Here is an 11,705-nt window from a genome sequence, read left to right as displayed (position 1 = left end):
GCAGGGCTCCTACTTTTATACCCAGTTTCTTTTGTTCTAGCAAGCCAGGGGGGCCTCTGCATAACTGCTCCAGTCTCTGAGTACTTGTTGTGGGTACTTATGACTTCTGCATTCAGTGTGAGGGCAGGCACATCAGCCGCTCCCCAGGGGGGCGGAGCCGGCATTGAGAGGGCAGGAGTGGCCTGAGCACTTTGTTTACAAGCTTCGGTCCTTCCTGGGCCAGGTGCAGGCTGAGTCATCAGTCGCTCCCCAGGAGGGCGGAGCCAGCATTGTGGTGGCAGGGGCACAGCCTGATGCATCATTCAGGGGAAACTCCCACCACCCATTAAGGGGTCCTCCTGCTAATCACTACCTGTCAACTCCCAGCCCTGTCACTCACACACACCAGACAGTCAGATCCACATCCAAGCAGAGGCGGGCTGAAATGGTTAGGCAAGCAAATGCTAACTTTCTAAAAGTAGCATTTGCAAACACAGGATATTAAAATAAACTTTACTAAAAGAAGTATTTTATTATTCTGAGTTCAGGCATACTAAACACGAATTTCTACCATGTTCCCTGAGCCTGCTGGGATTATAGAGTGTAATAATTCCAGCAGCCCATCTGGCCTAGAAGGGAACAGGTAGCCTTACAATAGTGAAAAACGACTTTGGCAGTAATTCACTATTAGAACATGCCACACACATCAGGGCATGTTCTACCTTACACTTACAATGCACCCTGCCCTCTGGCCTACCATAGGGGTGACTAATATGAAGGTTAAGGGAAGGTTTAGGGGCTGGCAAGTGTGTGCACTTGCCCAGCCAGGGTGACAGTACCAGACTGCACGCAGGTTCTGCAATGGCAGACCCTAGACACATTTTAAGGCTGCTTCTGTGGGTGGCGCAACCAGCGCTGCAGGCCCACTAGCAGTATTGGCCTTCACAAGCCCTGGCACTCCTGGTGCACTTTACTAGGGACTAACAGCAAATCCAATGAACCAATCATGGACATCAATCACATGTACACTTTACAGTAGGGAGCACTTGCACTGCGGCACGGGTTGGCCGTGGCGCAGCGCCCTGAGTAGCAGACACCATCAAAACATTGGAGGCACAACAGCAAAAAGTGGAAGGGAAACTCACGCCAAGGTGCCAGGTCTAACAAGTATCCACTGAGGAGTCACCAACACCCATGTACCTGAGCTCAAATTTCAGCAGATTCCAGAGGATCATGATTGAAATTTGTTCTGAGGTTTATAAACATAGAAGCCTTCTGCGACAAATTTTTCCATAGTTACCCGCTTGAACACGAATTATCATATTATCAAACAAGTCTTATTCACGGAGGTTTAAAAGGCACACAGTCCCCATCCTTATCTTGTTGAGTACTAGACAAGGATGTTGTACAGAACTCTACTTTCTGATGACTTCACATGCGTACGAACCTCAAAGTCAACTTTTTGCTGAAACATCTCCACAGCATCATCTTCCTGAAAACCGCTAAGGTCTTCAACACTCATAGGCAAAGTGTTGAATATATGGCAAGTTTATAGTCCAGAATCCTTTCCTATATTGTTTATTGGTATAAATATCTAAAGCTAAAAAGGTTGCAAGATGTGCAAGTCTACAGGAATAAAGTCAGCTTCCTCAAAGGGGTCAAATGTCACTGAACCTAAATTTCAATTTTTTCTAGAAAACACACTTCAAGTACAAATTTTGGAGTCTTCCAAACCACACAGTTAACCTCGATTTGGTGAAAAAAGGGGGTGGCAGCAATGTTAAAGCTAATGTTACCGGTATCTGACAAGTCAATAAATCAATACATTCTACTTAGTGCAAGAAGATCATGACTACAGGATCAACATCCTTAGAACCGGTGGATAGGGTGGGTCTTCTGGCACATCAAAGACAGCGGTGGTGCAGCAGATGGCCCAGTGCCAAAGACTGGCTGCTTGCAGAGTCAGCGGATTCTCCACCAGCAGTCAGTCTTCAACTCCTACACCTGTAAATGGGCCAGCAAAAGGGTTGATTTGTGTAGCTCTCCAGCACCGGCAAACACTACATTACCCCAAAGGTTTAGTTTTATATTAGTAGTAGTAACAGCAGAATTAAACACAACTTTCTAAAGTCTTCATTAAGAGTTTTATGTGCCCTGAACAGGGACTGACCACAAACTGGGAATTCAGGTCTTTTTCCAGTGTTTTCCCCAATTCCATGGATATATCTGATGACATCTCCACCCTGCTCAGAGCAGGAGGAAAAATGACAGCAGAGAGATGGTGGCTATTGAGGATTGGGCAGTCTGCAGGCCAGAGCATGGTAGCATCAGTCCATGGGGAACATTCTATACTCAACGTTTTGGGGGGTAAAGGGTCCGAGGCCTCAGCAAACCAATAATAATAGAGCTAATCTGGTGAGTTTTACTAGTTCGTGATAATGGGAAACCTCTTCCCCATTTTGGTTAGAGTTATAGTGAAGATGTCGGAATGAGTAAGGATAGTAATCAAAAGCTCCTGCAGTAAAATCCAATTTATTGTTGTGTTTAATAGCCTGGTGAGACATTTTGTAGCCAACACGTGTTTCGTTCCCTCACATCGGCCGTCTGGCCTGGGGCTTCCTAAGGGCGTTTGGTATAAGTAGGCTGGAAAATGGAGGGAAAAACTGTCCTTTCCCAGTAGTTATTTGTATTCAGTTAGACAATGTAAATTCTCGTCCCTTGCAGTCAATCGGCAGATCAGCAAAACACGTGTTGGCTACAAAATGTTCTCACAAGGCTATGATACACAACAGCAATAAATTGGCTTTTACTCCAGGATCTTTTGATTACTCTCCTTACTCGTTCCGACAACATTGTATACTCATCCTGTGGTGCTGCAGAGGATGGTGGAGGTTGAACACTGAAATCCTGTCATCAGCCCCCCGCTTGCCTCTCCAGGGACTGGACTGGGTGTGGGTCCAGGATTACAATGTCCACTATTTGCAGATCTATTAATCTCTGACCCAAGTACCTAGCAGCATGCATTGGCCCCTGGTGGTATTCCCTCCCCCAGCGTTAATTCTCTAAGCGGAATTCCACCACTCATAATGAGATCCTCAGTATGTTTAAAATTCTCAAATTTAACTTATTGTGCAAATAGCTAGAGTATAGTACATGACCTAACTTCTGAAGATTTTGCTTGTTTACATTTCTGATACTGAATCTGCTGACAATATTGTACTGGGAATCATCTAGCAATAGAAACAGGTGAGAGTCTGACAAGAGTGTTTGGTGCCTCCAGCTTTCCCTGCCAAGAAGTCAAAAACCACAAAGATGCTTTCAGCTGTAAAGGGCTGAGATTTACATACAAATATTGAAATTTAGACTGTGGTCGTCCCTGGCCTCTAGTCAGTCTCCCCATGGTTCCTTAAAAATGTAATCTTTGAGTCAATACCTTTTCCTTCATCTAATCACTGTTGCATCATCACAGAGGGGCATTTGCCAGGAACATAAACTTTGTTAACCTGTCAAAGCTGACAGCAATCTTTGGTTCTGGAGAAGCCTTGAAACAACGAACTACTTGGAAGGGAAGTAAAAGTATATTAGCCCCAGTGACGTGTCTCATCCCTTCACCCGAAGCACAAACAAGGCTAAATGACTAACGCCTGTGGGGGGTCATGTTGGGTCCATGAGCTACTCAGGAATCATGAGCACTTTCATCCCAGCTAGGCAGCTCCAGAACATGTGCACCGCCTGAGGGTCATGGGTCTATAGAGACATGGTGTGACCATGGATGTGATGAGCCATCATTCACGCTGGGATGTATGTCAGCACAATGCCATCAAAATGATCGTGGTACTTGACAACGCAGTTTTTACAACGCAAGTCGTTACAACGACTTGCGTTGGAGGGCGCGGATTGAAGATTATTATAATTTTCTATTGACAACTCCAACCCACGTAACAGCAGGGCAGGTGTTGGCATAGAAAATTACAATATTCCTTAACCAACAGCGCCATCCAGCGCAAGTCTTAGTAATGACTTGCGTTGTAATGGCAGCGTGGTAAAGGTCATGCGGTGTAAACACGGCGTTGTAAACGATGTTTACCTTCACGCTGTTTAGCTGAAGAGGGTTCTCCTGGTCAAGAAACTCTTTAAGTTCTCCCTCTTGTAGGGGCATGAATGTGTGGTAGGGCCCTGACAGAAACATCTAGGCATAATTGTTGATCTAGTAGGTCCAGTGATTGCCCAAGTTTCCCATTAGTGCCCCCCACCAACCCAAAGCATGAATGCAACATGAGCTCATTATGAATGTGCTTGTTTTATAGTATCTTGTTTCAGACCTCTACTTCCTCCTGGAGGTAGCCATTGTACTGACTCCCTTTTGAGAGTCTCATGCACTGAGGGGATCCAGTGGTACACAACAACAGCCATTACTGATACTGCCTTGTTACCCCTGGATGCCCACCGACAGATGGTAAAGGCCTCACATTGTTCACAACAAGTTATGAATCAGCAGAATTCACACTCTGACTCAACTAGCATGGAAGCTGCTGTCCTTCAACAAAGCCTACCAGAAACTACAAACGAGGGTAACTCAATACAGCCAGAGGAAGTTGTGGACAGTAAAAATGGGTTTTTAGTTATAAATGGAAAGAGGCGAGAAACAGGAGTCCCCAGACTGGGCTGAAGACCTTGGAGGCGGAGTTCTTCTCCCTTATGTCTGCGGCGCGTGTTGTTCCATAGGTGGGTTTATGGTAAAGGGAGTTGGAAGTTACTGTTCCTGCGTTCCCACTGGTCATGCTAAGGGTCATGTTGGTGCTAGAGGTGGTCTTTGCCATGACCTGTGTGGCACTGTGGCCGGTTGAATGTTGTCCTGGTGTAGCTTCTTCGATAACTCCAGGGTACATCTCCAGCACAGGGAAGGATTCTTGTTGAGTTATGTTGGACAGGTCCGTGTTGCACAGAGCCCCGGAGCAGCACGCACCTTTAATAGTGAACGTCGCCCCACCCAGTTTCAAGGTCTCCTTGGCACAGATGGACCGTTTGGAGCAGCTTTTGATGGGTATGGACACTGTGGAGTTACCTAAAGGCAAAATCACAACAGCGCATATTTAATTCAAAAACGATCATTCCGTAGCAACAATATATTCATTCACGCTCCATGCCAACCACACAAAACGGTCAGAAGAACTCTTCACCATCGCCCTTATACCTCAATTAAAAGAAGGTGCTGGCTTCCTAGAAGTCCAGGAAATGGCTTTACCCAAAGAGAACTTACTGACAGTGGCGGTCAGCCTGAATCTGAGCCTGAATCTGGGGTGGTGGGCCAGGGAGGGGCAGCCAATAAGGAGGTATAATTAAAAAAAAAAGAAAAATTCTCTTACCTCCTCACCGCTCTGTCCCACATCGTCTCTCCTGTGACAAAAAGGAAGCAGCCAGGCTCCCCAGAGCCAATCACAATGCTGCAATGGAGCGTTGTGATTGGCTCCCTTAAACCAATCACAATGCATAATAATAATCTTAATGCAGCCTGCATGAAGAACATGCTAAAGTGTGCATGACTGTTTGTCCGGCCCGAGAGTGCCAGTTAAAGCATCATGCGCACTTTAGTGTGCCCACCACTCCTCCCCTGCTCCGTCAGCAGAGCAGCTCCGCCCTCATGCTGCCGTAGCAGGAAAGAATAATATGCTAATAATGTCGTGCTATTATCATTTTATTTTTATTTTATTTTACTGCTGCACAGCAGCAGTGGGAGATAATCCTCCACCTTAGCAGAGGAGCCACCACTGCTTACTGAGTAATATTTTCATTTGTTCCTGATAGAATGACTTGTTTGAGTTGGATAATTGTGATGTAATGGCATGCATGGACAGTACACAGCACTGACTCACCCACAGTCACAGTGGTGTTGCCATCGAAGCATGATGTGTGGCCACTGAAGCAGGAGACCTCAAGGGCGTCCGAAGGGAGACACTTATCTTGCACTGCCTTCCCCATGCAGCTGTAGCACTTCAGCTCTTTGGGCACTGTGGTGGAGGTGTCTGTAAAGAAATCCAACATGGCGTTGGGAAAGGTTCTTATGTATATTAGTATCAATACAGCAATACATAGCACATGTGAAGCTCATTGCATCTACCTTTACATTGGCTTGCATGAGGAAAGATTTCAAAATGGTTATTGCCCCATGCAGCCATCTTTTTAGTATTGGGGCATCTTTTGGTTTGTGTCCCACTCTACACAGACGTTTCGTATATGAGCAACTTTGCAAACACTGCTTTTGAGATGCAATGTCACTTTCACAGGTGCAGAATGATGTTTCTTTCTTTAGAGTTCTATAGTACAATGCTCTAAAGATAGTGCATGTTCCAAGGCCTCTCGAATTGGGACCCTGGTGGGTTCTAATGAGAACTTGGGGGCAGATTTATGAGGCTCTTGCGCCTCCTTGCGCCGCAATTGCGTCACGTAATGTGACGCAACGGCGGCGCAAACAATGCGCCCTATTTACAACAGGACGCATCTAGGAGATGCGTCACGTTGGAAACCCCTGCGCCATAAGGAGGCGTTCCTGCACAGGGGGGGGCGTTCCTGCGCAGGAACGCCTCCTAAAAGTGGCTGAGTGAAATCTATGAGATTTCACTCAGTCACTTTCTACGTCAATTCCTTACGCCTGCTTGAAGCAGGCGTAAGGGTGACGCACCATACATTGAATAGGTGGCCCCTGTGCATTGCAGGAGTCATGTCGCACTTGCGACATGACTCCTGCAATGCGCCACTCGTGCGTCGAGAGATGCGTCACGCATCCTCACTGCCTTGCACCATGGTGCGCCGCATCATAAATGCGGCGCACCGTGGGTGGCGGAGCAGTGGCGCACTGTGGCGCTAGTTAACTGGCGCATCCCTGGGGATGCGCCAGTTAACATAAATCTGCCCCTTGATGTATAAAAAAGTTCTAACATTTGTACTAACAGTTCATGTGTCTGGAGGGAACCAGGCAACTGCATTATGATAATCTGTGGTATAGTGCTGTATTATGTGATTTAAAAAATGTTATGTTTCTATTGTGTTATGTGATTTTAAAAAATAGTATCTTTCTTTCTTTAACTTGAATGGACCAAATCTTGAGACCCTTACACAATGATATATTCATGCCTGGGATTTATTGTGTTTTATATTATAAAAGAAGCCTCTTCTTGACAGTTGCCGACTCCCTTTCCTTGAACTTTAGGACGCCATACTATGTTGATCAGACCTCTCATTTACAACTTTGATTTATTCTTTAGAGCTGAACTAAACCTGTTTCTGTGTGTTAATTTCCTGCATTTTATTCTGAGCATCATACTATTGCGTGATTTAATTGTCCAATTGACGGATTGGAAACCATTTCACTTTTTATTCTGTATCCAATTTGAATCCTTTATTAAACCTTCATAATTTCATTTTAAATAAGTTGTAAATTCTGAAGTGCTTTAGTATTTACATTATAATTTGCATTGAATTTTGTTGGACAGGTCCAGTTGATTAGCAACAAAATCCTTAGATGATTTACACAGCTCCAGGTCCTTCAGGAGTAATTTAAATGTAGGTTAGAAGGATAAAAGCGCCTTAAGAACTCCCAGTTGGCACGTAAAAACATTTTGTTCTCTGTTCTTGGAATGTGTGGCCACACGGAGATGTAAGATTCATGGTCTGTGGCCCAAGAGTGGACTTGTACCCATTAGCCACGACTAGTTGACTTTCAGAGATGTCAGCCTTTGTACGACTGAACCATTGGGTTCTTGCCAGGCACAGTACCTCTAACAGACATTATGGTGAGTGGTTGAATTTGCAGCGGAGTTAAATCCTCTGAGATGTTTCAAGTTTCAAGTGTCTTTATTTTTGCATAGTTAACTAAAACCATTGCAATATTAACACTTAAAAGAATAACATTTTGACAGACATTCGATATGATTTCATCCACACTTGCTGCCTTTTTGGTTGTTATAATTGTAAAATAAAAAATCTTTGAATACAACAGTTAAAACCCAAAGGTAGGAAATTCTGTACGGTTTAAAATCAGAATTAATTGTAGACATTAATGAATGTCATTAGCTTGCTGGATACTGCAAAGTGCAGTCTCAAGTTTTTTGCTCCAACCATGCTTGCCCATTTATCAAATTGTATTAAGTGTGTTATTCAAATTGTCTCGACTTATTGCAAGGATAATCCCTGTGCTGCTGATGGTCTAACCTTAATGTGGTCCGGCTAAGGCCCCTTCCGTCTGCAAGACAACCTGCGGCGACACTGCTTTGTGGAGTAATTTTTGGTATATTGGGAATTTTTTGTTCAGCCAATCTTTTTACCAATCTGCAGTTCAAATGTGTATTTTTAGGGTTTAATCAGTCCAGCACTTCTTGCCTCCTGGTGCGGATGACTTTCTGTTTAAGAGGTTCTTTTATAAGCTGTTGCCGTACTTGGTGCAGTTCCTTACATAAGCCGATTAACTGTAAAATGTCGCATTTCTGGGTGTTGTACAGCCAGCACGTGTCTTGTGCTGTTGTCCTCAGCCATGGTGGAAGATACTGAGCACACGGAAAAATCCCCAGTCTATGCCTTAAGAAGTTCATTTTTAGGATGGCACTGATTAAAGAAGGTTTGTGGGAGAAGAGATTTGTAGGAGTTAAGGGTCATCCAGGCGTGAGATTTGTTTGAGAAGCTTGCCTTGTCCAAGGGACAGCAAGAGGAGGGCGGGAGGGGAAATCAAGACTTACCATTTAAATATTGTTTTGTCTTAAAATGTGAAGTCAGGCTATTGTTTTGTATTTTATTCCTGCTTCTTTATTCTGGTGTTTGTGATAACATTCCAGAGCCAAAAATAACAGTTAGGGTATACCCAAATACGCACTGTCCTGTGTTTTTAAAAAAAATATTATATTTGGTCGCTGATAATATCAATTCCGATCCCTGGGGAGAAATATTGACTTGCTGCTGTGGGATTGAAAAAAGCGTATGGTGAGAAACGCTCACAAGGACAGAGGTGCATCCGCACCAGGACAACAGTGTTCTGCAATAAATCACATACCGTGTAACACAACCTAAGGACCATCCGCGCGTAACCCTTACCAGGGCAGGGGACTAAATAAACATTACACAAATAGCTGATTGATTGGCTATGCCAAACGAGTGCTAAAGAACACTAACTAACCCTTGAGGCATGTCTCCTACGTATACTTTAGCCAGGTTACCAATTGCTGTGTATCACTAAAAACGCAGTACTTTTGTCCCTTTAATTCTATAGCATTGCATGCTGGTACCTGTAGTCTTGTGTCTCATCAACGGATTGCAGTAGTCAGTGCCACAAAAGCCACCGGAATTCATGTTACCCTGAATTAAGTATTTCAATTCAGCAGGTGAAAATATTTGTCTACAGCAAACTTGCTCATTGTTGCGATCTACTAAAAATGTATTTATATCCATGTTCATGACGCTCAGTGAATGCGTACACCGAATAGTCTTCCTTTTCATTTTGCAGTAACATAACTATTTATGGCTCGCGCTATCGGATGAGATCTCTAGTACATTGTCAATGTTCTTTGCAGTAACTGTGTGTAGCACACAAACACAGTTACAAAGATATGGCAATGTCTTCTGCTCCCTTTCCTCCCACACCCTAAGCGACAGCAGCTACTTTACACAGGGCCGTTTCTACCATTAGGCAAGTCTAGGCGGCCGCCTAGGGTGGCAAAAGGAGGAGAATTGTTTTAAATTTGAAAACAAACAGCGAAAATTTGAGCAAATTAGGAGAAAGAGGGAAGGGGCAGCATTTTTCAATTCTCGACTAGGGCGGCAAAACACCTAGAAACGGCCCTCTGTTCAGAATATGGAAGCATTTAAGAGTGATGATATGGTGGAGTACATGCTCTGTTTACAGGATGAGTGTTCCATGCCAGGGAGGGAGATCTCCGAAGCCTCTGGTATCCAGGGATTCGAACAGTCTGTCCGAGAGGCACGCTGCACGCACCATAGGTGCACTGGCCCCACCGCACACAGCTTCTCTGAACTTTTTTTCCATGAACAAAAAGCACTAATCTGAAGTGTAAAGAGAGATGTGCTTCATGAGCCTTGGTGTATTAGTGACCTCATGCGTGAATCTTAACGGACTCTTATTAGGTAATGTTGACTTGACCCCTTGCTTGTCAGGCAGCGGGTGGCCATAGGACACTTCATTTCAACACCAAGGTACATTTTTTTGTTCAATTTTATTATTTCGGTAAATAATGCTGGGTTTTTCTTATGTGTGTTCCCTTTTTCCCCCTCCACTTTTTTCTTTTCTATTTTTCTTTTTCTTTTGTCCTCTTATAGAAATATCAAAAATGTTAAGTTAATATGGTACATTTTTCCATTTTGACTTTCTGACTCTTTTGCTGATTAGTTCCACTATTGTATACCATATTCTTATTATGACCCTTATCTATATGTACGACGTCTCTCTCGTTACTTTTGATCCATACTGTAAGTTGTACACTTGTTATTCTTACACATTACTAATGCTACGTTAAACTTAAAAAAAGGTTTGTCTTCATTAAGGTTTTTTTAATTTTTTTTTATCTCTGATGAACAAAGTCGGTAAATTAATGTTCATATTGTTTCTGACTGCAGTCTCCTTGGCCTGCTTATTGCTTACTGCGAATGCTGTCCTTTACAGTATTCGCATGCTGCAATGCTGAGTAAGCAGGGTGGGGAAGGAGAAAACTGACATGGACAAAAGAAATACATGCAGCCGCAATACTTAGAAATGAGGCCGGGGCAGACGTCGCACTGATTATAACTAAAATGTTACCTGCAGGAGCCGGCCTCCTGAAGCGGCCATCATATTTAAGGTTGAATTGAGTTGCACCGCTGTTATAAATGGAAGAGCACAAACGTGCACAAAGAGCTGTTCAAAACAAGAAAACACAAAAAGACCTGCAACAACATGATCAAATAAAACGGAGGGGTAATACCACACGTAACAGAACCAGTCGCCAGGGACTGGAACCACCCACCGAAAGGCAGGATAAACGTGAAAGTTAGCCAATAAAAGGTTGAGAATGTCTAAAAGAACACAAAGGAGCCAATGGGAAGCCAGGAGGCGTTATCAATGCCCCTAGAGGAGATACTACATGTCTCAGAGAGCAGCGCATGGGTGCTGACTCTAGGCTTGACCTAAAAAGGGTGGAGAAATCAGAGAAGAAAATCCAGCCTTTGTGTGTACAAAAACTGCACTTTCCTAATTCGCTCTGTTTACACATTTTATTCCACTATCCGAATTATAGTTGCAGGAAGCCGTAAGTTCTTCAGAGAGGAAGCCATTGGAGTTTAGCCTGAGGCTAGATGGGGTTCTTTTCCAAGACTTAAAGTAGTGTCTTGCAATTTTTAATTGTGATTCTTTTATACTGCATTGAAGGTGTCTGAATTGCTATATGTACCTGAAGTGTACAATAGGAGCTGTAGGAAATTCAGTTCAAGCTATAAGGATTTAAATAGCGTGGCTGCTTCACCCGTGAGGGTTTCGAGGCGCTGTAACCTGTTCCACTCCTTGGTTTGAATGTACAGAGTGGTGCAGATCATTTTTATTAGGAAATCCATAGTGCCTGAAAATAGACTTTTGTATGATTCAGAATGGGTGTTAAAAATACGTGTACCCTTCTGATGTAGGGTCGGCATCTTTCATCATGCAGGCCACCGGAAGAAAGATCAACGGGGCATATTATCAAGGGGGTTTATCT

The 11,705-nt window shown here is 43.8% G+C and overlaps 1 protein-coding gene across 2 annotated transcripts in view; it reads right to left on the bottom strand.

Moving 5' to 3' along the window:
• Positions 1-1,541: 1,541 nt before the first annotated feature.
• The window catches only part of LOC144770798 (ly6/PLAUR domain-containing protein 3-like), a 74,625-nt gene continuing 64,461 nt past the window's right edge, over positions 1,542-11,705 (bottom strand). The window contains exons 4-5 of one of the 2 annotated variants that reach the window (XM_078655558.1): positions 5,853-6,002; positions 1,542-5,044 (exon numbers count right to left, since the gene is read on the bottom strand). In XM_078655558.1, coding sequence (XP_078511684.1) covers positions 4,602-5,044; positions 5,853-6,002 — 593 coding nt within the window. In that variant the 3' untranslated portion in view covers positions 1,542-4,601. The remainder of the gene's footprint in view (positions 5,045-5,852; positions 6,003-11,705) is intronic. The other variant, XM_078655557.1, reaches the window with a different exon arrangement.

The sequence above is a fragment of the Lissotriton helveticus genome, chromosome 7, assembly GCF_964261635.1.
Source record: "Lissotriton helveticus chromosome 7, aLisHel1.1, whole genome shotgun sequence".
Lineage (NCBI taxonomy): Eukaryota > Metazoa > Chordata > Amphibia > Caudata > Salamandridae > Lissotriton > Lissotriton helveticus.
The sequence above is the reverse complement of the archived record's forward strand: the minus strand, read 5'-3'. Positions and strand labels throughout refer to the sequence as shown.